Source organism: Vipera berus (genome assembly GCF_964194415.1).
Source record: "Vipera berus genome assembly, chromosome: 9".
Taxonomy (NCBI): domain Eukaryota; kingdom Metazoa; phylum Chordata; class Lepidosauria; order Squamata; family Viperidae; genus Vipera; species Vipera berus.
Genome location: NC_138212.1, coordinates 18910083 through 18937474, shown reverse-complemented (window position 1 = coordinate 18937474; position 27392 = coordinate 18910083). Strand labels below are relative to the sequence as shown.

The following is a 27392-nucleotide window of genomic DNA, read 5'->3' as shown; positions in this document are numbered from 1 at the left end:
TATGGCAAAACCAGGCATGGTGGTCCCAGTGGTTATCAACACATTAGATATATACAAAATAAAATAAAATAAAATCTTGGATGGCACTTAGAGAATTCTGTGCATTGACAACATTTCCACCTGTCAATTGCAAAAGGCCACCTTGCTTGGATCTGCACATATATTATGCTGATATATTGTGACAACCTACATTTTTGGGAAGAACTCAGTGCAACTAAAGGCCAACATCAGCTGAAGAACTGGCAGATAATAATAAATTATTAAGCTTGTATACTGTACTATATGAATGTCAAAAACTTTGAGTGGAGTTTGTATTGATTCCCTTCTGCTGGTGGATAAAATAATTTTATCGTCAGTGAGAAAATTGGTTGCTAGATCAGGTTTAAGGTAGCTCAGTGTGAATTATTTTACTGATGGTGGTTTTAACTATGTTTTTTTTAAATTACATTCCTTTTTAGCTATCTTAAGTACCATTGACAACTGGAACAAAAATTCAGCAGATACATGTGGGCATGCTTATATACTGTACATACATTCAATCACTCCAGTCGGTATCTTGATATTTTTAGCATCTTACATCTCCATGGCATTACAATGTTCAAGATATGTAACAAGAGATATTTGATGAACAATGTAGAATATTCCACAGATCCACTGCATTTTTTTCCAAATCTGTCCTAACTGAATCCTGAATTCCAAAATATACCAAATGGGTAGATCTCACAAGACTTCCAGAATATGTAGAGGCTGGAAGAGGCTTGGAAACATTGCTATTTAAAACTAATAAAACAGTTCTGACTTAAGAGATCTATATGGAATTTACAAACCATTATTGGACAAAGTTTCTTAGTCTTTTACCAGATCTGAAAATGAATAGGGTATCACTGCAGATGTCAAAAGTGATGCAGTAGAATTGTATATTTCAAACATGGAAACTTTAAGATGTGTAGACTTCAGTTCTACCCATCTTAAAATTCCTCAGTCAGCATGTTCACGTATCTTACAGTTACCAAGTTTGAAAAAATACTGCTCTAGATAATGCACACACTGAGATCAATTTCCTTACAAAACATGTAATTTAGATTCCAATTGTAAAATTTAGAGTGCAGGGACTATGAAGGAACAAGTTACTTATCCTATATTGACAAACTGCTTTTTTCTGGATTTTCAGACCATCCAATTATGTGAATAATGATCCATTTAAGCATCCTGTATGATTAATCATATTCACAGATACATTTATTGTTGTCCCATAATGTTTTTAGTATATACTGGGAAGATCACTGTGATATTTAGGGATTCATAAAGAGAATTTTTTGAGGTTTCAAATACTCATTTTTATACCGAACTCACATATTGGCATTACGAAATCTGCAGCAAACATTAGTTTGATATTTCTGGGCATGATGTCTTGGTGGTTCAGCTCACTAGAACCATTCCCCCCCCCCCCTAGTTTATTGCAGATTTGATGTGAGGATGGAAATGGGAGACATTCCTGACATGTTTCAGAAGCTGCTGTCCGGTGAAATACCAGGTTAGGTGGGCCAATAGATTCCACATTTACAATCTGTATGTTCCACATATAGATTTTGGACTCCGTTTTCCTTCAAATTATTCTAGGGATTATTTTGTCTTTCTTGCCTCATTCCATCTCACACTGGCTAAAATTATTCCTTTAGTCTCAGCCCTGATTTCATGGAGAGTGGGAAAGAAGTGAATATATGCTTCTAGCAAAAAAAAAAGTTATCTACAGAGACATAAAATTAAATATTGATCTGCACTCTGGCTCCCCCCCCCCATCCCTGCCTTGCTGACGTGCGTAACACGATGAGACTGATCTTCTTATGCACAAAAGGCAAGAGGTGACAAAGTGATGGTGAATGCAGCTGGCAGGGCTGGAGGCAAACACATACAGGACTGATTCACACATATATGATAGTTGTGGTTTCTCAGCAGTAATGTGTGATCATGTTCCACCAAAGGCACTGCATTAGAAGTGATACATATGCTCTTACTGGATCTGCAGTTGTTCAGCTCCCAGGAGCAAAGGCCTGGGAACAAGGCCATCATCAACTGATCAACCTGAATATGTCAACCATCCTAAAATGATTTTCCCATAAGAGTGGTAAATAAACTTTTAATCAAAAAAGCTTGTGACACCCTAAAGATTAACAGATTTATCAACACGTCAGCATTTGGGGATCTTGGTCCACTTCATCGAATCCAAAACATGGGTTTTATGTAATTTGTGCGGTAATAAATTGGCTAGCATTCAGTGGCAACACACACACAAGATTATCACAGCTGCAAACCTTAAAAATAATATATGTGATTATGGATTAAACCATGTGAGATATGTGGATTCAAATGCACATTCAGCCCTTCACTGAAGAATCAACAAGACAAAAAGTCCATGGGATATGTAAAATCTTTGTGCAAATAACACATTTGCAAATAACTTCCATTCAACAGGATGTCTTAGCCCCCAGTTGTCTGTGGAGATTCTCAGTTATCCAGGTCATGGTTATCCCAAAGGTGCTTTTTCAAGAGGCAACTAGACTTTCTTATTTTTCTTGGATGAGAAGCGAAACATCTTGAAAGAAAAACAAGAAAGTCCAGTTGCCTCTTGAAAAAGCACCGTTGGGACCCCCCCCCCCCAATTGGTCCCTTTTCTTTTTCTTAAAACATCCTAACTGTTTTGAAAAAGCAGAGAAACTTTTTGCTGGCCAGAGACCATACAACTTTTCCCAGTACTGAAAAGATCACTGTATATGTAGAGCTATCCCACATAGGGAAGACCGTTGGGGGGCATCTGCCAAATAAGTTGGTTTTTATTTTCTCTTGTTTAAAGCAAATGTGTGTTCAATCTATGTAGGGCACCCATTACAATTTTCATGTATCTCCCTTCCTACTGTAAATTGTCGAGAAGATGTGCCACTGATATTTGGCAATCTTTTCTATTAAATTGGTTAACCAGCTTGTAGGAAACTCCTGGGGCTGTAAAGAAGAGAAATGAAGGTTCTTGCACAACTTCCCTTCTGGTGCAATGATTTCAAAATGGGGTTGTGGAAGAGCATGACAAAACAAACACCTTTCTTATTACCTGCAGAAGGTGCCGAAGCTAAAGATGAAGCTAAAATTCTATCAATCTGGCAAAGTGGGATCTTCCTTGGAAAAGCACAGGTAGTGCTAAGACATAAAACAGTGACTTTCCTGGCTGGATTGTTTTGCAAGAGCCTGTGGGAATATTTATCTACAACTATCTATCTATCTATCTATCTATCTATCTATCTATCTATCTATCTATCTATCTATCTATCTATCTATCTATTATCTAAGTTTTTATGTATATGTGTGTGGGTGTATATGTGTGTGGGTGTGTCTATGTATCTATGTATTTTGGGGATGGGGCTTCATCAGTGACAAATTCAACAAAAATAAACAATATTCCACATAACCAACAGTTGATTAACATGCTCATTGGACTCCTTTTCATGCGGAAATGAAAATCGCATTTTAGGGTGTATATTATATATGAAATGCAATTACAGAATATAGTAATCCTGGCTACAACATGTTTAAAAATCTTCTAGAATTTGTAGACACCATTTGGAAGATTCCTCAAGAGTTGGCACATTATTGTCATGATTAAAAGAAATGAAATAGAATTAAAATAGAAATAATAACCAGTCTCCTATGACACCATTTTGTAATTACGCCAAGAGTAGACAACTTGCTTTATGGCTGAAGACTCGTTTTTTACTTTTTTGGCTTACAACAGAAGTTACTACACCAGCCATCTGGTGGAGCCAATTCTTTCAGTGCATAGAGAATTAAGGTAATGAAATGGGTGCAAGACATAAGATATCCATTTTGCCCCCTAAACCCCAATAGTGAAAAAATAGCCCTATTTATGGTGTTGATTTATTTTATTTTTTTAAAAAAGGGATGAAATTGGTATTTTATGACTCAACAAGTCTTAAGGCAATAATTTTGCCCCTTAATCTTCTCAATATAATAATGATAATAAATATTTTGATTCCCAACAATCCAGAGCACTCAAAAAAAATCACAAATAATACAGTACATCCCAGAATCAGAGGGTAAATTAGTGCTGGATGGGACATGCCACAGAGCTGATGGAAGGCCAACATTCCTTTAACAAATCTGTGTTCTCATCTTCCGATGTTCTTGCAAGATGAATGGTCTCTAGGAGCTCACTGATCACATCCTGCCAAAGCTGATGTAGACCTAATGAAGTTACACCAGAAAAATGTTCGTAGTGACACAGCAAGTGATGAATGGTAGAGTCACACTTTACTATGGACTCCTGCCAAAGTGAACCCAGGTTTGAGCTGTTATCTTAAACATGCCACCTTGGAAGTTAAATGCAGCTGAAATCAACCAATTTTGTTTTCCAATAAACAGAAGTGAAATGACATGGTAAAATGTCCTAAAAGCCATCTATCTTAATTGTCATGAAATATGTGCCAAATAAAGACTCTTGGTTGAAAATACTGAGGTCACATGTTAACTTGAAAAAAGGATTTTCAAATATTTGTTCCTTTCCTTTCCTTTTCTTTCCCTCTCCTCCCCTTGTCTTTCTCTCTTCTCTTCTTTCTTTCTTTCTTTCTTTCTTTCTTTCTTTCTTTCTTTCTTTCTTTCTTTCTTTCTTTCTTTCTTTCTTTCTTTCTTTCTTTCTTTCTTTCTTTCTTTCTTTCTTTCTTTCTTTCTTTCTTTCTTTCTTTCTTTCTTTCTTTCTTTCTTTCTTTCTTTCTTTCTTTCTTTCTTTCTTTCTTTCTCTCCTTCTACCAATTCACTTTTGTGCAGAGGACCATCTTAAAAAAAATATCACCCCAGAGAGAACACACAGAGACACAAGAGGATATTATGACATCAGTATTGTGCATCATAGGCAGGCTGTTTATTTCTTAAGGACATAAAAGCCTTGCTGATTAAATCAAAGCTTCAGGATGCCAGCATCCTGTTTTTGACAATGGACAGCCAGCTGCTTCTGTGAAAAGCTTGGAACAGGGCACTGCGTCTGTAGCCTTCATTAATCACTCCCTCGTCTTCACCAATTGTCATCTGATGGAATCAACAACTGTCTCTAATAATGCAGGTTAAATGAAATGATGGTGCCCTGTCAAACACAATGGAGAGTATACAGATTTGACCAATACTCCCTCCCTTCTAAAATGTACTACCAAACTGCACACCTGTGTTGGCTGAAATGTGTGAGGGCTGTAGCAAAACATGTAAGCATGAAGCATGAAAAGAAAGAAAAAGAGATGCTTACCTGAAATCATTGCCTATTCTTTTGCCCCGATCTGGAATCCCAGGGTCTGGACACATGTTATGTCCCTGGGATGCACCAACCTGTGTTACTACAAAGCAAAAAAACAGCATATACAGAGGTAGAATAGAAGACAAATATATATGTATATCTATATCTATATACATCATCTCAGTGTTGGTGATGCAAAGAAAATGGAAAATTACAAATTGGGATGCACTGAGTAAATGTTATCTGTTCCCATTTTCCCACCCCTCTAAACATCTGCTAAAGAGTGTTCCTTAATCTGCTGCACTGACGGTGCATTAGATTACAACCGGTTTGAGATTATGGAAGTTGTAGTCCAATACATCCCAAAGGTGCAGATTGAGGAAGGGTAAGTTATGGGCTATGTGAACTACCAAAGCCACCCAGCTCAGGAATAGTATTATGATTGCTGATGAAAACTCAAATCCCTTTCACTCCCCCACTCCAGTTCTCAGCTGTAAGCCACTGAATCGGACACCTCAAAATATGCTTTCATTTCCCCAAAGGTTGCCCAAATTCAAAAACTTGTTCCCCAAGCCAGCTTGTAAAAATAACCCCTGAATGCAGAATTGTATGAAAATTCCACAATTCACCATCTGGCTGATGTTAATGAAAGGCGGTAAGTTAAATAAAAAGCAGTGGAAGATGACAATCAAGATATGTAGGGGAGGATGACAGGAGAAGAGAACAGAAGCCAGTTGGGTTCACAGTTGGCGATTTAGTTTCATTGTGCAGGACCTGAAAAGGAGTAACCTTTTCCATTAGAAGAGGGAAAAGAAGCATCAGACGGAGCCAAGAGTACAGCATGCCACCCATCAAACATAAGGAATTCCAGAACTGTTCTAAAATGGCATGTATCCAACTAGGATGAGATCAGATCTGAATAAAAATGGATTGATTTCAATTTCACATTCAGGTTTTTTTTTTACATTATCCTGTCAACAAAATGGTAAAAATGGGCTTCTTTTATTTCAATCTCTTTTCCCCTGTCCTTTCTGCCATGGCCTGGTTGAAAAATACACGGCACAATTCTCTGGCTGAGCAGACTGACAAAGGGAAACATGGAAGTGCACAGCGCAGATTTCGAGGGCAAGGAGAATTTAGAAAGGTCAATGAACATTTTATCCCCACCGTGACTGGTCTGCATCAATACTGCATCTAAAAGGCTGGAGGTGTCCACGGCAATTATCAAGTAGTGAAAAAGGAGTCTTTCCCCAAAGGACAAGTCTACTTCATAGATGACTCAGAATTGAATCCCCTTTAAGGAAGCAGGTAATATACCTGCTTATAGGTGCCCTTGTATTTAAATCAGACAGGATCTCTTTAGAAGAGGATTCCACTGCAGTCTGTCACACATCATAATACCTGTAAGGATGGGATCAGGACCTCCATAAGAGAAACTGAGGCTGCAAACCTTGTGAACTACTGCTTGGGTTCTAACTCTAGAGGCCTCTTACAAAATTCTACAGACTTTAGTGCTTGCTCTTTCTCCCTAGCCAAAAAGGATCAAGTACACAACCATTTGTTGTTGCATTGCACTTTGAGGGGTATGTGTAATAAAACTGGGTGTATGCCTAGGAAACAAGTGTGGAGTAAATCAAGCAACAGTACAGTATTAATCCCCATTTTTGTGTAAAGCCTTTTTTCCCCCCTGACAAATTAGATGCCTTGTTAACTACATGACTATAGTCAAAACTATACGTATTCAAATAATAGAGTCATTGTATCACAATATTTCTGCTTCATCACAATATATTTGCTCCATCTCCATTCACAGCCAGTTTGGGGAACTAACCCTGTGGGCAGTGGTGGGATTCAAATATGTGAACAACTAGTTTTCTGTGTGGTTGCCACTTCTGGAAGTCCATTTTGGGCCTGGGCAACCAAAAATTAGCTACCGGCTCTGCTGAACCAGTGCAAACTGTCTGAATCCCACCACTGCCTATGGGTCACCCACCCATCTTTTGGTTTCTTTTGTGAAATGGAGATGGATATCTGTTCTTTCAACATGAGTGATTGTAGGATGATGCTCAAAAAACTGTCCACAGAATATTTCCATATTGAATTTGTCAACGACTGCAACAAACTCAATGTGACCTTATGAACCACAATTATAAGTACACCACCTTCTCTCTTAAAGAAAGCACAGAACTTGCTAAATACTTTCTGGAAGAGCTACTATGCAAATACCCCACCATTTATACAGGAGTGGGGTCTCCCCCAAATGGAGACTCTCCTATATTAAGATCCGATTAACAAGGACACTCCTGCTATTTGTTTCAATTAGCTGCACATTATGAGGAATGTAAATTAGGAAGCAAAAAGTACAGAAGAAAGCATTATTGACAAACTAAACCTGTGGACACTGAAATGGGGTACAGGAGCAAGATATGATAGATATTATTTTTCAGGCACATATTTTTTTACATTTATTTAATCAACAGTTAAGAATTCTAGGTTACCAAATTTGATATTTAATATTCTTGACATTTGCTTATTATAACCATGCATACACTAGCACATCTGAGAATGACATATCAGTAGAAGTAGTTCAGAAGATTTAGAGAACTCCACTTCACTTTGATTATGGTCTTTTTTCTCTGATCATTATGGGACAGGGACAATTAACCAACCTGGCCACTTGCAGGGCCAATTCCAACTAGGTTTGCTGTCCACTTCCAGGATCCGTGGATGAATTAAATAAACAGGGTCCATTGTTACTGTACTTTTGCTATGGAGCATCTGCAAGAAAACAGCCAAGCTCACTTTTGCTATTCTCTACCTATCAATACCTCTGATAGCAGTGGCATTGGAGGGGAGGAAGACATAGGATAGAATGTGACTCCTTCACATTCAAGGAGGCTTTGTTTTTCACTCAGTAAGGATAGAGATAACAATCTTGGTCTTCTGACTCTCAAAGACAAGAGCCAGTAGTTGACTCCAACATCTCTTTGCCAACTGCAAATGCAGCATTGCTGTCACTAAAATCACCTGAGAGGAGGAAAACAGATGGGAACTTAATAATTAGCGGTTAGAAGCTCATTGCAAAGGAGGGACAAATTAATGTATCTTAACTTTTTAAATAATTCTTTAAAATGTAGATTTTTTTTCCATTGCTAAGTTGTCAATGCCCATGGGAATGAAGTTTCATCTTTTCCTCCCTTGCTGCAGAATTAAGGATCGCCCCCACATTTTCTGAAGCTAATTTATACATATGTAATGAAAATAATTCACGTCCCTTGAACTTCCATATTTTAGACATCTCCTCCCAATGCAGAGGACAAATAGAGAAGCAAAGAGGTATAATCTTTGTTGAAATTTGTTGCAGTCATCACAATTATCAGTCCTTCCCTAGACTGATTTTTTTGCATGTTCTTTTAAAGCATCTTCAATGCAGTTGCAACAATAACAATCCATCTTCTCTGGAGAAATCTCATATTAGGAAGACGTTCTAGAGATTATCATTACGAAGCAAAAGAATAGTAGTATCTCTCTCTGATAGCAGAGAGAATATACAGAATGAGGGTCACAAACCAGCTTGAATTCAGGTCCAGGCAGGTTTTAAAGCCATATTTTCTTGATGCGCAGAAGGTGTTTGGCCTGCAAAGTTGAAACAAACTACTAGGTAGATATCAGAATTCTTCGCCCACAACATATCAGACTGTAGATTCTCACTAACTCAAATCCCACCCGCCCCAAAATGTTGTGATTTTATTGTTTGATTCCCTCCCACTCCTTCATGGCTTGAACGTTTCTGCTGGCAGCCCTCATAATGATGCAATGGTGCAATGAATGACATAATAGTACAAGAAAATAGTTGACCCTCTCTGCCCCACATTCATAAAAGAGAAAGAACGGAGAAAACAGTTGCTCAATAGAGTATCAAATTAATGAAGAGGTATTAAAGAACTTGTCTGTTAAGTTGGCCCTCCAGATAACATTGTGTGAATATCAAGGGTCAGAGTTCTTTAGAAACAAGAGTGCTTTTATTTAGTTATCCATTTATACCTCTTAGAAAATAAGCAATACAAATTTGTACTTGTCTTTAAATGCAGCTAATTAAGGTTTCATTGTCTGATGCAATAATTTATTTCAGATACCACGCATATCTTTGCCAATTATCTTCCCACCATACCTACCCTTGATAAAAGAATTTTTATTGATCTGTTTTTTTATTGCAACTAGTTCAGATTTTGATTTAAAAAATCAACTAAAAGATAAATACATTCCTTATTGTTTGGAGACGAAACATTTTCATGTAAAAGAAAACAAATCTCATTGCAAACAGATTGCCTTTGATCCATTATTTTTATCAACATTGTTACTTTTTAAAAATGTTTGGCAGAAATACAGTGGAACACTTTGAAAAGTCAAAGGGGCAAGTTACTAGCAAACAGAATATTTCTTCCCAGAAACAAGATCGTTTCTTTAATGAAGTATAGCAAAACTTTTTATTCACCATTAAAAAAAAATTGCAGGACTTAAGAGAATTAATCCTACCAAGGCAGAATGCAGAATCAGGTATTCATATAGAAATACAATTAATGCCACAAAAGGAAGCAGAATCAGGCTAAATGTAGCACCACTAAAAACAGGCACTGTCACATTGTCTATGAAACATGTGGGAGAATATAGAAAACATGGAAACATGTCAAAATATTTTATTTTCCAAAGGAAAAGTTACTTTTTTAAAATAAAAAAGCAAATCAAAAATCAACACAGAATCATTCCCTTTCCTATATTTCAAGATGCCCCTTCTGAATTCATAGCACTCTAAATAAATTCATACACACATAGGATGAAAAATCCCACCAAATCACTTTGACATTATCTGCCCAGAATGCATGAGATGGTGTGGAACTGTTCTATGAAACAAAAAAAACGATGAAAAAAAAGGGGGAATGCAAAAAATAAAAAAAAATCAACTGATTCATCCACTATCCAAGATTCGAACAAATCCTATCTAGTGAAAGCAGACAGCATAACCAAGGTAACTCAATAGCTTCAAGAAAAAATGCCATTCCTTGTCAGAAAAGGACGCCACTGAATACAGAATGGTATTAAGCAGCACATGTCATCCTTGGAAATTCTTGCAGCTATCACAGCAGGCTAATCAGCTACCTCCTACCTAAAAAAGTTGCTTCCAGTAGAGATATTTTCAATCTTTAGGCTAATGCTCAGGTAGCTTTATTACAACACAGAGTTAATTTCAGACAACCACTGTTGGAAGAACTGCAATACATTAAGCTGCATGAATGCTGAACTTCCAGGATCATGTGAGATTGAAGCTTAGAGGTAATGCTTGACTTATAACCATTAGTTTAGTGATCATTTGAAGTTACAGTGGCACTGACAAAAGTGACTTATGACTGGTCCTTGCATTTATAACCACTGCAGCATCCCAAGAGTCACATGGTCAAAATTCAGGCACTTGGCAACTGGCATGGATTAATGACAGTTGCAGTGTCCCTGGGACATGTGATTATCAGTTGTGACTTTCCCAGTTGGCTTTCAACAAGGAAAGTCAATGGGAGAAGCCAAATTTGCTAAGAACTATACACTCCACTTAACAACTGCATCTGTAAAATCAGGCATGAATCATTTAACAACTGCCTTACTCAGTGACGGAAGTTCTGGTCCCAATTGTCATCATATGTCAAGGACTACCTGTATTGCAAACGGTGGCCAGATTACCTTAATTACCTTAATTTTCTTATGAAGGAAAAAGAGAATTACACATCAATCGGGTTCCACTATGTTGAATGTATCTTGAACTTTTGCCCTGTCTGAAATGAAACTTGGTGCAATATCATAGGGATGATGATATAGTTAACAGGGCTAATGATATGGAATTTTAAATACTTGTCTTGAGTAGTTGCCCATCCAGAATGCCATATTTCTGAGCAATTTCTGCAGTTTTAAAAATGACTTGCTGGGGATAACTGGGGTTGTGCCATTTTCTTTTCCAGTAGTGAAATAGGAGACACCTGTATAATTTTCTGTGCAATCAAATGACATATTTTATCTGTGAGTGCTTGTGTGCATGCATGCATATATAGGGAAACTCGGGTGGTGGCCTATAGTGCTCCAGTCTGGATCATAAGAGGCAGCGGGAAGAGGCTTACAGTGGAACGCTTACCGGCATTTTGAGCTGTGACCCAATAAAAATATATTGGTGATTTTTTTTTCAAAATTCCTCCACTCCCCAGCATTCAGTTTGAGCCAAACCAGGGATGAGCAACTATGGCCCCTATATGAGTTGTGGCACAGGAATTCTGAGAGCTGAAGTCTACAGGTTGTAAAAGACCATAGCTGCCCACCCCTCGTTCAGACCATTTTAAATTTTAATCTTTCATTTCAGTCTGTTCCTGGTTCAGAGAATTATTATGTCGATGGACAGATAAATGAATGCTCAGAGTCCTGACCCCTTTTATATAATTTCTTTTCAACAATCTTTTGGCTTGGGGAAAAAAATAATAATTTTCTAGGTGGCAAAAGGCAAAGTATGCCATTTTCTAAAACACAAAAAGCAAAGCCTGGTTGGTTACATATTTATTCTTCACTTCTTAGTTTTTATTAATCTAATGTTTCAACTACTATGAAAACTTGCTTGCTAAGCATTTGTTTTGTTTTCTTCACTGTCATAAGCCAGCATGCAAGAATGCTATAACTTAAACCAGTCTGTTCTAGAAACTGTCCGCGGGGATGCAGAAGCCATTCATGTTCGGGATATGGCTAAGATGTCATCTCAGACAAATTTATCCTAATCTTAAATATGTTGGCAAAGCATTTCAACTGGTTTTAAACTATTCTCAGACAGAAAGCACATTCTGAAACAATCGATTATAATTCTTCAGTCCTTGATGGAGTTTTTTTCAAATAATCTTTTAAAGTTGCATTTGAAAAGCAGTATCTAGGAAAACAAATCATAATGGAACATCAGTTTTTTTGTCCAGTTAGAAATGCATGAAAGTTTCTGTCAACCAAATATTGTATCTTTTGCTAAACATGTGCTATTAATTTTCAGAAATTCAATAAAAGAAACAGTTATAACCTTTCTCTTTGGATTTAATGCAAACAATAATAGTGTAATCATTACTGATCTTAATATAGGTCAAATCACAGTATGACTTCCATCAGCATATGAGGCTTCGAGACTTAATTTGCTTGTTTTATTTTCAACACCTATCTGGAAATATTGGTAAAAGTAATAACAAAATATGACCAGGAAAACAGGTTGCCAGCTGCATCAGAGAAAAGATTTAAATGTTTCCTTTCTACACTAGAAATGGTGAGAATCAGATGTCTGCAATTTCTGTAAGGGGAGAAAGAGTTGGTTTCAAGTCTCTAATATTCTTCAAACATAACTGTTTCTCAAGGATCCATTCTAGAAAATAGAGTTTCCCACACTTCCAACAAACATTGGTTTGTTTGCTCAGTTTACTAGTGACATAATGAATCAATGATCCCATGCTTTCTTGCAAGTTCTGTCCAAAGAGACTGATGCATATCAAATATCTTTTGTGTATAATTAAAACAAACTCCCTTATCAAGGCCAACCTTTGCTGCTGCAGTTGGAAAGATGACAGTTGCAGATGATGCACTGCTGATTCAACATCTGGATTCAACAGTTCAGCCATACCAAGATGCAATAGAAACATGACAAGGGTGAACACAATGGGGGCAGAGAAACATGTCATTAGAGAGGGAACAGAGACTTATTTAGTCTGAATCTATATGCAAACATGCTGAAGTTTTTGATGTTATGTAAGAACTAGAGTACACTTTATTTTATGGATAGTCATTTGCAAAAAGTATGCATGCTAGAAAAAGCATCCCCCCCCTTCCTTCCTCGCCATCCGAATTACAGCACAGAAATAGCTACAATATTTTGTGTCAATATTTTTCATGTGGGTCTCCCCTCCCCAAACAAACTGATACAGAAATAGAGGGCAAGGAATAAATCTATTACCAGGGAAAAATAATCTGACTAAAACTGAGGTCAATAGATTTGTTCATTTCCATATGCTACACATCTCAAATATTCATTGCAAAATTCAGGGCTTAAATTCACTACAATATAATATTTATTTATTTATGTTTATATATCAAACTTCTCAACCACCCATCCCACTCACAGAGGGCTCTAAATTCAACAGAAGCTATGAGTAAAAATTGTTTCCCCAAATCAAAACCAGTAATGGGTCCACAATTGGTTATAACAACCTTGTGAAAGGGAAAAAAACACCCAGAAATGTTATCTGTCAATGTTAAAGCATGTTGAAGGAGAGGAATTTACTTTTATATGTATGTTCCTCTAGGAAGGATGAATTTGGTATATGGGTAACTTAGGTACATCAATACCAAGCACATACCCACAAACACACCAAAGCTGACTGGGAAGATTATTAACAACTACAAATATGATATTGTTTTTCCTCAAATTTTAAATTACTGTACCTGATACTATGAAAATTCTTATAAAAAGAAAAGAGTTATGGCACCAAAGCTACTTTAGGGAAAATGTCCATTAATGTATTCAGCTGGCAATATGAGTCTCTTTCTTGAGACATGGGAATTTAAAACCCACAAAATCAAGTGTAACCAACATGCTAAGAGGAACCTGACCCATTCTGAAATGTTGCTAGACAGGAGTTGAAGGAAGTGAGATGCCAACTTATTCTCTCATATCAAGACCTAAATGTAGTTAAACACATCTGAAACTCTCATTTCCATTTCTCAAACTTGCAAGGTTTCTGACATAAACTTTGGTTTGGAATAGTTTACACAGCAGTTTGTAATAGATTGGGTAGTCCATGGTAGGTTTTTGAATTAAGAAAAATAAAACCAGTCAAGATTTATTTATTGTTCGTTCGTTCATTCATTTATTCAATTCAATTCATTCATTCATTCATTCATTCATTCATTCATTTTTTCATTCATTCATTCATTCATTCATTCATTCAACTTCTATTGCTGCCTTTCTCAGTGGGTGGCTTACAATTCAAAATATAACAATCTGAGCTGTGAAATATCTTAGCGTCTTGAGAAGATTTTTTAAACTCTCTTCACAGTGATCACTTGGAAAAGCAGTAAATACACTTTTTTTTCTACTGTCTCTTCATCTCTGATGGAGAACAAGATGGAATAAAGACTCAGAATGTCCACATTCAACAAACTTATTGAATAGGAGTGTTTTTTTCCTCCCATTCTTAAAAGAGGTCACTTTTTTCTACATCTAATGAAAAAACACAGTAGCAACCAGTGTTTGTGGGAAATGTGCCCCAAAAGTTACTTAAGAAATAAGGCTACTCCAAGATGTGCAGAGGAAACAAGTGTCTTGAAGATTCTATGTAAAAATCAGACGAAACCATTATAGGGGTGAGAAGTAAAGTATAACTCTACATTAGAACCTGACCCACAGACCATCCTGTTCCTTCCTAAATGCCACCCATTGCCTTGACAATTCAAGCAAACAGAGGTCTTCTCTTTGACTCTTTGTATCCTCAAAAAGAGTACAAAGTTCTTCTCAATTTCTGTACCATTGTGACTTCCCCTGTTCTGTGGTGAGATTCCTCCTCTGATGACAGTCCCAGTTTGGTCCCTAAGAAAATATAGAACTCAGACACAAAACAACATATGTTTACACACACACACACACACACACACACACACCATTTCTGGAATGTCCGAAAGCTATTGCTTCTTTATTAAGAAACTGTGCAGTAGATAGACCCAAAGACATTTAATATATCAGGAAAGGAGAAGAAGCCTGACCATGTTTTAGATTATTGTTTTCTTTTGTTGTTTGCTTTTGAACAACTGACCCAAGCTTTCTGACATTTGTGTTTGTCAAACATGTATTTGTTTCTGTCTGAATTACTTAGTAGAGTGCATGATATACAGATGAAAAATCAACATCCCTGCAGTCCTGCAAAGGACTCCTAACAATATATACAGCATATAGCCCACTCCACTGTGCAGACGCACGGGCACACACTCCCACACAGGCATCCCTTACAGAGTTAGTATGTGTTTGCAAACGGAGTACTAAACGGAGCAGGTGAGGCAATAATGCAGGGTAGGAGGGGAGAACAAGCATTACCATTTTGAAAAAGAGTGGCATCATTCTGGTGATTGCTGGAAAGTCATATGGGATGTTCAAGGTGCTCAGTCTCACTCAACATGCAATGGTGGTTGAAACTTACACACAGATGTCTTCTGGTTCATGTCTTTACTTGGCATCAATTTCACTCCCCGGGACTTAATCTCCATTTGCTTTTTGACTGAAAAGGGAATGGAAGAGAAAAAGATTCAACAGAAGAGAAGCTACAAGAAAAAGAAGGCATTTCATGTGACCAGTTAATTCTAAGATTATTTGGAAAGCCAAATTATGTTTCCAGAAGAAACAAAGCACTGGGAGACTTCTCTCGTTCTTCTTTGCAATTTATATATTTATTTGTTCAATTTCTATGGCCACCCATCTCAGTCAATGACTTGCCAGTTGACAAAAAAGTTCATTGATTGACCAGTTTTCCATCTCTCCAATCAATACCAACAAATCACTTTCAAACAAATCAACCATGAAAGTTCCCCGTTAAACACAAAAAGGTGTAGGGTGAAATGTTATCATTGATACACCATTTCAGAATATATAACATATTTAAATACTAAAAAGCAAGCATCACACTGAATATTAAATATGCCACCATGGTGCCCCTCATTTGCCTAAACACAGACAATCCTCCATAAATTAAGATGTGCAAAATCTTGAGATATCTCTAGATCTGATCAATGAAATGTAAGAAGCTACCGAGACTGTGACATTCTCATTTGATTTGCAGTGGGTTGCTTGAGTGAGCTCAAGCAAATATTATGAAATTTAGCAAATCTTAGGAATAAGAGCTATTTTTTAAAATCCCATTTATATCCCACCCTTCTCTGAAGACTCAGGGCGGCTTACAATTTAAAGCACAAATCAATGTGCTTAGCAATAGCCTTCATTCTATGTATATGCCTGCTTATTAGGGCTTTCGCCCCCCCCCCAAAGCGGCATTATTACAAAGTCAGCTTGATTGCCCCCAACAATCTGGGTCCTCATTTTACCTACCTCGGAAGGATGGAAGGCTGAGTCAACCTTGAGCCTGGTGGGATGCGAACCTGCACTAATTGCAGGCAGCTGGTGTTACTTAAGGAGGCATTAGCCCACTGCTCCACCAAGGCTCTTGGTGGAAAGCAATTAAAATAGATCACAAAACAGAAGCTAAGGATTGAAATGGCTACCAACTCTGGCTTTCTGAAAAAGTTTGGAAAGGTGACTTGAGTGGAAAGTGGAAGGATCTAGAATAATCAATCCTCAAATACTTATAACTTCAACCTCTATTGTTTGCTTTTGAAATGTCAAACATTGTCTTTTGTAAGGATAACTAATGCCTTTAAAATAATCAGAAGTCTTTTTAAAAAAAATAACAATAAGACATTTGTTCTTAATCCTTTATATCCTCTGGCACTTCCACTTCTTGGAAACTTACATTTTATAGCAAACACTGAAATATTATGTCTGTGGGGGGGAAACGCTGTTTACCAAAATCATTGGGTTAGAAACTTCTGACATTTGCCTTAATCAGAGAGGAAATTACAGCAAAAATCTTTACTTCACATTATTTTTTTAAACTTTTTTCCCCCAAGGCATGATTCAAGCAGGTGTATTTTTAATAGCACAGCAGTAATCATGACTGATTTCTCTCTCCTTTTTTTAACTCAGCAACATCCTATCTACAAGGCAATGCTCAACTGAAAGATTATGACTCAATAGCTCAAAATATTAAATGTGAAAGATGATTCATAAAGTTCCTAATCTGATTGGCTTGACTATTAGAGGACAGAGATGAGAACACTGACTGAATTAATACATATCTGTATTCAACAGGACAAAGTAACATTGGGGGTCTGTAAAATGTCATTTTGGGCAATAACCACACTCATCCTTGTAAGAGGCACCACAGGAGCTGCCTTCCCTAGAATGACATTAAAAAGGGAGTATGAATAAAACCTAAATTTGATTTAGTTATATATTGTTAATATGTTTCTCCGAGCTTTGGAGTGGGGTGTATGTGCAAAAGAAGCTATGTGTACACCAAGAGACTTTTAGGGGAGACCGTGCCCAGTGTCCCAGCTTGTGCAAATAGTGGGACCCTTTCCAAGTATGATTCAGATTTTGAAGTAAGATGAAGCCAGGAGTGTGAGCAGGATCTTGTTGCTTTCGTCAGAAAGATAGAAGCGTCATTATGGCATTATGCTGTGAGCTCTGCCCACTGTCAGCATGCATGCAAAATTGGAACACGCATACAAAGTGGTGAAGCTTGTGTTGTGAGGCTGCAATGCTGCTCTCATCAGTCTGATGTCAGTCATTACCCCCGCCGGTAGATGAGGCTGGAGCCACGTTTTTCCTTCAAACCAATTTAGGAAATCAGATACATACATACATACATACATACATACATACATACATACATATGTGTGTGTGTGTGTGTGTGTGTGTGTGTACAGCAGGAATTACTTCAGAATTTTAGACTTTCTAACACAGTGCTGTTTATTGAACCATGGGCTTTAATGGCCAAAAAAGTATTGGAGGGGGAAAAAAGGATTGACAGAGGAAATAATGAGAACGGGGAGTTTCAAATCTTACTGTCTAAGGATAGGAAGGGACCTTTGAGATCATTTAATACAGCATGGACAACAAAAGCCTTTCTATAATCAATGAAGTAGACTTATTGACTTATTTTTGGAATTCTTTCTCTTTCACATATACAGTATGCATCATCCCTTTTGTTGTTTGTATGTACACTGAAAGCTTATGCACCAGAGACAAATTCCTTGTGTGTCCAGTCACACTTGGCCAATAAAGAATTCCATTCCATTCCATTCCATTCCATCTTGTTCCTCAGATCTGTTTGAAACCACCTTGAATCTCATGCTTTCCATGTTGGGCAAATTCCTTGTGTGTCCAGTCACACTTGGTCAATAAAGAATTCCATTCCATCTTGTTCCTCAGACCCTTTTGAAACCACCTTGAACCTCATGCTTTCCATGTTTGGCTCTAATTTGCATTGGATGACCTAAGTGTTAGTCTGTTAGCAGCTGAAAGTGATGGTGTTGTGCAATAATTCAAACCCCCTATTGACTCTCTTTTCTCTGGTACTGGTGTTTGTTGACTCCTATGTCTTTCATTTTCTCCCAGAATGCCATTATTATTTATTCTCTGACACAGAACTGGAAGTAAGTAAACTTGATGCAATTATATACTGGCTGTATCAAAATTTCTTACACGTGCATAAATGTCAAACTGAATTAATCTCTTTTCAAGAATGCACTAGTAAAACACAGTGTAGGAGAATGTGGTATGATATTAGAAATAGGTTAGGGAAAAAAGTGTATTTGATGAGTATTTTTAAGGAAACCAACAAAATTTCCAGTAAGCAACTAATGGATTTGGATGATTGTTATTTTTTAGCTGCACATTTCTTTGAGTTTTGAAATGCAGTTTTTGTTCCAAAAATTACATGCATAATGTGAATATTAGGAAGGACGTGTACAAATGATTATTATTTATATACCATCTGTCAATTGTATGAGGGGAAAAGTGCATGCAGTTTTTCTATATTATTAAGTCACCAACCACATCCACTGAGTGAGAATAAAGCTGCTGGAATAGTAATTTCTCATGCTGACATTTGTACAGTTTGTCCCAATATTTTAGTCAATGCACACGAGAATCATAGAGAAGGAAAATAATTGAAATAGAAAATTGCCATGTGCATCTGCAATCCATTTTAGGAACTACCGTAGCTGAAACAGATTTTTGAAAGGGGCAGCATTAGAGGCTAGTCAGGATCCTGCAACTTACCCTGATATTGTGCATTGAAACCCTTCTGTCTGTGGTTCCCATCTGACATAAAGTGAAGACGAAGCCAGTTTTTGCTGCTGATTACAGGAGCAGGAAGATTTGTTCCTGTAAACCTGCAAAAAGAAAAGAAAAAAAGAGAAGCTAACAGAAACAGTCAAAGACATTTTTTAAAAAGAGTCTCCTCTATGAAGATGCATAAGGAACTCCTACTGCAACCACATGTTTCAAATACCCTTGAGATGCACATCAAACTGGTTTATGCATCCTGTTATTTACCCACATAGAAATACTTGCAATACAAGTATGCAATGTAAAAGAAACAAAAAGTTAAACCCAGTGGCGATTTTTATGCCTAGCTAATTTTTGTGGCTAGGTTAGTGCTCCATCAGGTGAAATTGCCTCCCCACTTCAAAGGCACAGAAATTAAACTGCTTATACTTCCCTGTTGCCAGAGACAATTAGAATGCTGCCCCTGCTATCTTGTCATATCACAAGGACTTTCTGGGAAGAAATGATGGTTGGCAACAGCAAAGGGAGAGAGAAAAAGTGGGTGTAATGCTTCCCAAACTGTCCACAGTGATCTTCCTTGTTTTCATCTAGAATGGATGGTATATCCTGCTCAGGTGAAATTCAACATTAGGGGTGTTTGTGTGTCTGTTTGTGTGTGGGGGTGTGTGTGTGGGTGTAGGGTGTGCCATTGAGTCAGTCTTGACTGCTGGTGATTGCCTGCACAAATGCCTGCAGTTCTTATGGTAAAAATTCATTAGTGGTTTGCCATTGCCTAGCTGACTTTGTGTCTAAGGCAGGATAGAACTCAGAATCTCTTGGTATCTAGCTTGCTGTTTTCATCACTATGTCTAACTGCTTCTCTATTAAATTAACATTAGAAACATCAGATACCTTAGCATTAGACACTTTAACTTTAAAAGAGATGCCAGAAAAATGTTAATGGTGTTTCCATAATTTATACTTCATATTTTAATTTTGAATAGCAGTCATCCATCCTTTCTACAAGGTTTATCTAAGAAAAGAGTTTGCCACTCTTTCTAGGAATTGAAAGCAGCCAATTACTCAGAAAACTGGTGGGCAAACAATTCTGTAAATCTGTTCTTATTTTATCATCACCTTAGTAAATATTAGGGACGTGGTGGCTCAGTGGCTCATGCTTACTTTTTAAATTGAACTTTAAAGCTTCCTCCTTCCATTATGCATTCAAGATGGACAGTGATTAATATTTATAAGTTACTTATATGTAAGGGTGTAGGTCTATACATAGGTTTTATATAGTATGTTTCAATGTGTGTTATGTAATTTAAGGGACGCAGTGGCTCAGTGGGTTAGGACGCTGAGCTTGTCAGTCAGAAGGTCGGCAGTTTGGTGGGTCAAATCCCGAGTGCCGTGTAACAGAGTGAGTGCCTGTTACTCGTCCCAGCTTCTGCCAACCTAGCAGTTTGAAAGCACGTAAAAATGCAAGTAGAAAAATAGGGACCGCTATGGTGGGAAGGTAACAGCGTTCTGTGCGCCTTTGGCATCTAGTCATGCCAGGCACATGACCACAGAGACGTCCTCGGACAAGCGCTGGCTCTCTGGCTTTGAAATGGAGATGAGCACCGGCCCTAGAGTTGGAAACGACTAGCGCGCATGGGAACCTTTACCTTTTTTTTACCTACTAAATATTTAACAGAATTTAATCTAATTAATCACCACAACCCACTATTTTCCTACAAATGATACTGAATACAGAGTAATGCAAAAACAAAATAAAAAAAACAATTACACAAATAAAGAATCACACAACAATCTATGGAGATTTTCAGTCATCCAGGTCATGGTTGTCCCAAAGATGCTTTTTCAATAGGCAACTGGACTTCGTTTTTCTTGAAAATGTTCAAAACTGAAGAAGCTTCTTGGATGAGAAGTAAAACGTTTTCAAGAAAATCAATACCCAGTTGTCTTTTGAAAAAGCATCTTTGGGACAATCTACAATTTTTAAATACTTAAATTTCTATAGTAGTCAAAGTCTAGGGGGTAAAAAGGATTATCTTCACAGTGTTTTCAGCTTTCAAATAAAAAAAATGGCTTCTGTACTAAAGAATCCTTATTACTTTTTCAAGAAGCATGCCCAATTCTGATCTACATCTAAAGCAATATAAACATTTTTATATACATAGCGTAGGAAGAAATTCAGGTCATGAACGCCAGAATGAACAGCTCAAGAGCAACATTGCTTTCAATGATGGTTATTCTGACAGCAGAGAACACATCTTTCTTGAACAAGTGTGCAAATAAAAAAAAACAATCTAATAAAATATCATCAGAGAGGCCATAAAAACTCAGCCAAACATTTGTCACGGATCAATTTGGGAGCTCTGAAATGGCAACGGGAATTTCTAAGCACTGTATGGTATTAACTCCCTATTTATGAATCCAATTAAATAAGAAGCTCTTCTATTAACACATGTGATACTATTCTTTTTCAAAAATTAAATTTCAGGGAATAATTGGAGAGGGGAGTTAACAATAAAAGGAAACTGTCTGGGACAAATCATTATGGATTCTATCAGAAACAAATGTTTACCTAATATTCACAGACACCACTGAAAAGGGGAATATATGAGAGCAAAATTAATGGCCTTAACTAGAGCAGTTGAAACAACATTAACATGATAAGAGCTATTATAGAATCCAATTACTTTTAACCAAAGTCCATTTCAGACATTTTATTAGAGACAGTGTCACATTAGTTATCTGCTATTTGCCTTCTGAGAACAGTTCTATTTTGTAAGAGTAGAATTAAAAAGGAGGAGTTTTCAAAGACGATAATGATGGAAAGAAATGTCCTATATATTCTCCTTTTGAACAGAATGTCATAATTCGATTGCTATTGTTACTATTTTTTTTATTAAAAAGTTTTACAAAATTTTTTTTTTACAAAACATCCCCAAAACCCACCCACCCCAACCCCCCCGCCCCCCCCACTTCCCAGAGCTGAATACAAGGTCATAAATATAATAATCATAATCTAACTAAAATTATCCATTATAAAATTAACCAAATTCATAACGTGCTTTAACTCTAACATTGATACATTCAAATTATTAGAAACATAATAATAATAACTTAAACAAAATATAAACAATACTAATACTGAAATTAATAAAAATCTAAGATCTACTCATAAGCTAAATGGAACTTTTTAGTCCCATATTTATTCTGAATATAATCTATCCATCTCCTCCAAACTGAAATATATCTTTCTTGCGAATGATCCTTCAAATAAGCAGAAATCTTAGACATTTCTGCAAGATTCGATACCTTAAGTACCCATTCTTCTATAGAAGGCAAACTATAGATAGATAGATTGCTATTGTTACTATTGTAACCATCACAATGGTCTTTGTTAGATTTATATCCTGTGAATTCTTCAGGACCACAAGGTAGTTAAATAGAGCTCTACCATCCTTTTATACCACAACACTCCTGTGAGGGAAGCAGGGTTGAGAGAGAAAGGGATGGGCCCAAACTGAAATGACATTAAATAACTTTGTTGCAGTCATTAACCAGTTACAAGGGGATGAGCATTCAAATATACAAAAAAACCAATGACACCTAAATTAATAGTATCAGGATAATTTGGAAAGGTGGACATGGACAAAGAATTTGGTTAAAAGACAATATTAAACATATGCAACAGAGGAGAGAAAAAAAATAAAATTAACAATTTAGATAATACAAACTTTGAAATAGTAATGCAGAACATACACACATGGATAGATAGATAGATAGATAGATAGATAGATAGATAGATAGATAGATAGATAGATAGATAGATAGATGATAAATAGATAGATAGATAGATAGATAGATAGATAGATAGAGATAGATAGATAGATAGAGATAGATAGATAGATAGATAGATAGATAGATAGATAGATAGATAGATAGATAGATAGATAGATAGAGATAGATAGATAGATAGATAGATAGATAGAGATAGATAGATAGATAGATAGATAGATAGATAGATAGATAGATAGATAGATAGATAGATAGATAGATAGATTATATGCATACTGGTAGATAAAAAAATCAGTTTACCCAGTCAACTTCCACCAGTGAGGAATGATTTAAGACCTGGGCCTCTGCAATCCTTGTCTAATACCCAAACCACTATACCGTACTGGATAGCTGGCTCAGCCTCTATTTCTCACATCTCCTTAATTAGCATGAAAACAGCTAATGAATGGATAGCAATGAAACATTAAATATATACCAAATTAAAAAGAAAACAAAATACATAATTTCCCTATGTGTTTTGACGAGTTCCAGTATGGAGCAACCTCACCTTTTGCTTAGGGACTTTTTATGGCTCTTGGTTTGTTTGATCGTTGTTTCAAATAAATTAAAATAAGCTACCATTTACAAAATGTCAGAGTCTAGCCAGTGTTCTCTGCTTTGTTAACCTATCGAAATATTCACCTGGGTTTTGCTTCCTGGTGTGAAAACAGTCATCCGAGGAGAGAAGAATTTTTCTCAGGCTTTATTTGAGCTGTCCAAGGTACTGTTTTTAACCTCAGTCTTGAGGGCTGCTATCTTAACTGTGATTGTATTGACCTGATTTTATCAGCTTTGGTCAAACTCTATGAGATGGTAGAACAAAACAGATGCAGATCATAAATTTACTAATGGTTTTTGACACACACCTAAGCAGGGCAAAAACAAACTCTACACGCAGGTACATAAACATATAAATTATATAATGTCAGCAGAGAAGAGTTATGTTAATCAATGGTACTACATAGCTGGTGCTTGGAATTTGAGAATCAGACAGTGTAAGTGGATTATTTATGCTCGTACTATAGCCAGGGAAAAAAATAATAATGTTGTGGCATTGGAAAGATAAATGTCTGGCCCTTTTTACTCAATGGATTGGCAATCTGATTACACTTGCCATCTATGAGTGCATTGCCTGGAGATGTAGACTTTGTATGGACAAATATAATGAAATATGGGGCTCAGTTATACAAAATACAGTGTGTTAAAAATTAGCATGTCAGTTCTATAAATGCATTAAAAATAAATATGTACTTGAGAATAATATTTGCATAAATGAATATATACTTGCAATATATACATTATTTACTATTTAAATTATATTATATATCATGGGTTTTTTCCCTGTTTTCCCACTTCATGCATCTGATGAAACAAACTGCAGATCAGAGCAGCTTATGTTTGTTTTTTTAAAAAACAAAGTTTGATCATCCCAAAATACGCTACCAGACTCTTTCTGAACAATGTCAGTAAAAATAATTTACTGACTGGAGCTTAAAGGATTCAGATTCAGTGTAGTTCAGACAGTAATTCCACCTAAGGACAGAGATACCAGGGAAGGATCAGGCAGTGACAGACACCACTCAAATATGACTACAAAGAATACTGATATAAGAAAACAAAGAAGGTGTATTGACAGATAACTGTTATTTTTTCTCCTCCACAAATCTGCTTTCCATAGTATTCAAATAATTGCTTATATGCCCACCTGATAAGAAATTAAGGTAAAGTTTCCCCCGCACATGTGTGCTAGTAGTTTCCAACTCTAGGGGCCGGTACTCAACTCCGTTTCAAAGCCAAAGAGCCAGCGCTTGTCCAAGGACGTCTCCGTGGTCATGTGGCCAGCATGACTAGATGCCAAAGGTGCACAGAACGCTGTTTCCTTCCCACCATAGTGGTCCCTATTTTTCTACTGCATTTTTACATGCTTTTGAACTACTAGGTTGACAGAAGCTGGGATGAGTAACAGGCGCTCACTCTGCTACGCGGCACTCGGGATTTGACCTACCAAACTGCCGACCATCTGATTGACAAGCTCAACGTCCTAACCCACTGAGCCACTGCGTCCCTTAAATTACATAACACACATTGAAACATACTATATAAAACCTATGTATAGACCTACACCCTTACATATAAGTAACTTATAAATATTAATCACTGTCCATCTTGAATGCATAATGGAAGGAGGAAGCTTTAAAGTTCAATTTAAAAAGTAAGCATGGTGTAGAAAATGCATTTCTAAATATATACACACAATTGGAGAAACAGTTTCATGAGTTTTTGTTTAAAATGTATTTCTGTGATGAACTAAGATATAAAAATATAAAAGACAGATATATAACTAAGTATACATATGTATACACACAGACACAAACACAAATATAAACACTACCAACCATGTACCATTTCCTTTGTATACATTTCACATTGACAATAAACTTATTAGCTCCTGAATTAGCTGTGTGAAAATCCTATTTCAACGTTCTGTTTCCCTACTTACTTCTGGTTGGTTGCCAATAGTGTGGGTAGATTTTTTTAAAAAAATGCAAAATATGTTCCCCTCTGAATATTTTGTTCCTTTCTCATCTCATTACCTTGATTCCACACGTGAGAAGTTCATTCCTTCAACTCCCTACTTTTCCTTCTTTCTCTTTACTGCTTCCATTCATGTTTGCAGTCCTTCCCATCCAGCTTTGTGTGTATCCTTCAAACAACTGCTCACTTCAACCCCAAATCAATGGACAGGCTTTGGACAATGCCTCTTTCTCAGCTGAATCCATTTCACATGATTATTATAAGGAGGGAGGAGGAGAACTAACTTTAGTGTGGAATACTGGATAAGCTCCTGAAACCATGTTGACATTCAGCTTCCTCTTCAGTCCCAATGCTCCGTGGCTGACTTTAGGCCAGTCATTCTCCCTCAGCACAACCACCTTGATGAGGTTCTGGTTACTGACACCTTGAGCTCCCAGGGAAGGGACAAGCTACAAGCACAATCAAGCTTTCCACAAAAAGCACAGAGGAACACATGCATCTGAATAAAGAAAGAAATACATGGGGAAAAGGACTAAAAGCAAGAGGCAACTGAAAGGAGTGAAAATCACTCCTGACTGATCCGTCATGCCAAATAAATAAATGAAAGAAAGAAAGAAAGAAAGAAAGAAAGAAAGAAAGAAAGAAAGAGAAAGAAAGAAAGAAAGAGAAAGAAAGAAAGAAAGAAAGAAAGAAAGAAAGAAAGAAAGAAAGAAAGAAAGAAAGAAAGAAAGAAAGAAAGAAAGAAAGAAAGAAAGAAAGAAAGAAAGAAAGAAAGAAAGAAAGAAAGAAAGAAAGAAAGAAAGAAAGAAAGAAAGAAAGAAAGAAAGAAAGAAAGAAAGAAAGAAAGAAAGAAAGAAAGAAAGAAAGAAAGAAAGAAAGAAAGAAAGAAAGAAAGAAAGAAAGAAGAAAGAAAGAAAGAAAGAAATCTGAGGCTTAATATTACACCAGCTTCATGTTGCTTCTGAGAAAAGAATTATCTTGATGAAAGCCTGCAAGTGTTATTCCACAGAGATACTGCAAAGCTCATTAAATATGAAAATTGCCTCATAAATAGACAGGGCAGAACAGTCTTCTCCTGTGCTTTCAGGAATGTTTAACAAATGCTTCTCCGTTCTTTTGTTAACCATACTCACTTCTTCTCTCCATTTAAACTTTTCTTCTGAACTTCCAATCTAATTATCTCAAGGGATAAAGAGTTGGCCCTTAATTTGAAAACATGTTATTTTAGGCAGTCCTCTTTAATAAAACATAGGGAAGAATCTTCTCTTTGCCCATCCCCATCTTATTTTACCAGCAGGATGAAAGAATTCCCACTAGGGATGGACCTCTGCAATGGAAACAAGTAATTAGGTCAAGTTGTTCTTCAAGATTAAAAGCCACATGAGAAAGAAGCTGGAATACTTCTCCAAATAAACCCATCTTGTTCCTAAACAGAGGATGATATAACTAAAGCTCCAGTGATGCATGACAGGGGTTCTCAAATGTCAAACACATAGGCTATGTTCACCTATAACATGCTTAACCAACACCAAGACCAACTAATAACTGGATCCACACAATACACTGAGAACTTGGTTAGAGGGTTGTTGTTTTTTTTTACAAATTAGTTTAATGCCTGGACCCAGGTCATTTGGTTAACAGAATGTGTGAATGCAGCCAATGAAGGATTATGATACATAAATGTGGACTGCAATCAAAATTGCAACCAACATATTTGATTTTGGTTCAGGAACCAACAAATTCCACTGGTTTACAAAAAAGTTACAGCTGTAGAGGTATTCTGGTTACTAC

General features: G+C 36.7%; 1 protein-coding gene across 1 annotated transcript in view; it reads right to left on the bottom strand.

The window, feature by feature from the left end:
* Window positions 1–27392, bottom strand: part of CSMD2 (CUB and Sushi multiple domains 2) — a gene marked incomplete at both ends in the record, with an annotated part of 651882 nt that overhangs the window by 292603 nt on the left and 331887 nt on the right. Inside the window, 3 exons of the mRNA XM_081334380.1 lie at window positions 5300–5387; window positions 15532–15609; window positions 19230–19342. Of these exons, the coding sequence (XP_081190506.1) occupies window positions 5300–5387; window positions 15532–15609; window positions 19230–19342 (279 nt within the window). The remainder of the gene's footprint in view (window positions 1–5299; window positions 5388–15531; window positions 15610–19229; window positions 19343–27392) is intronic.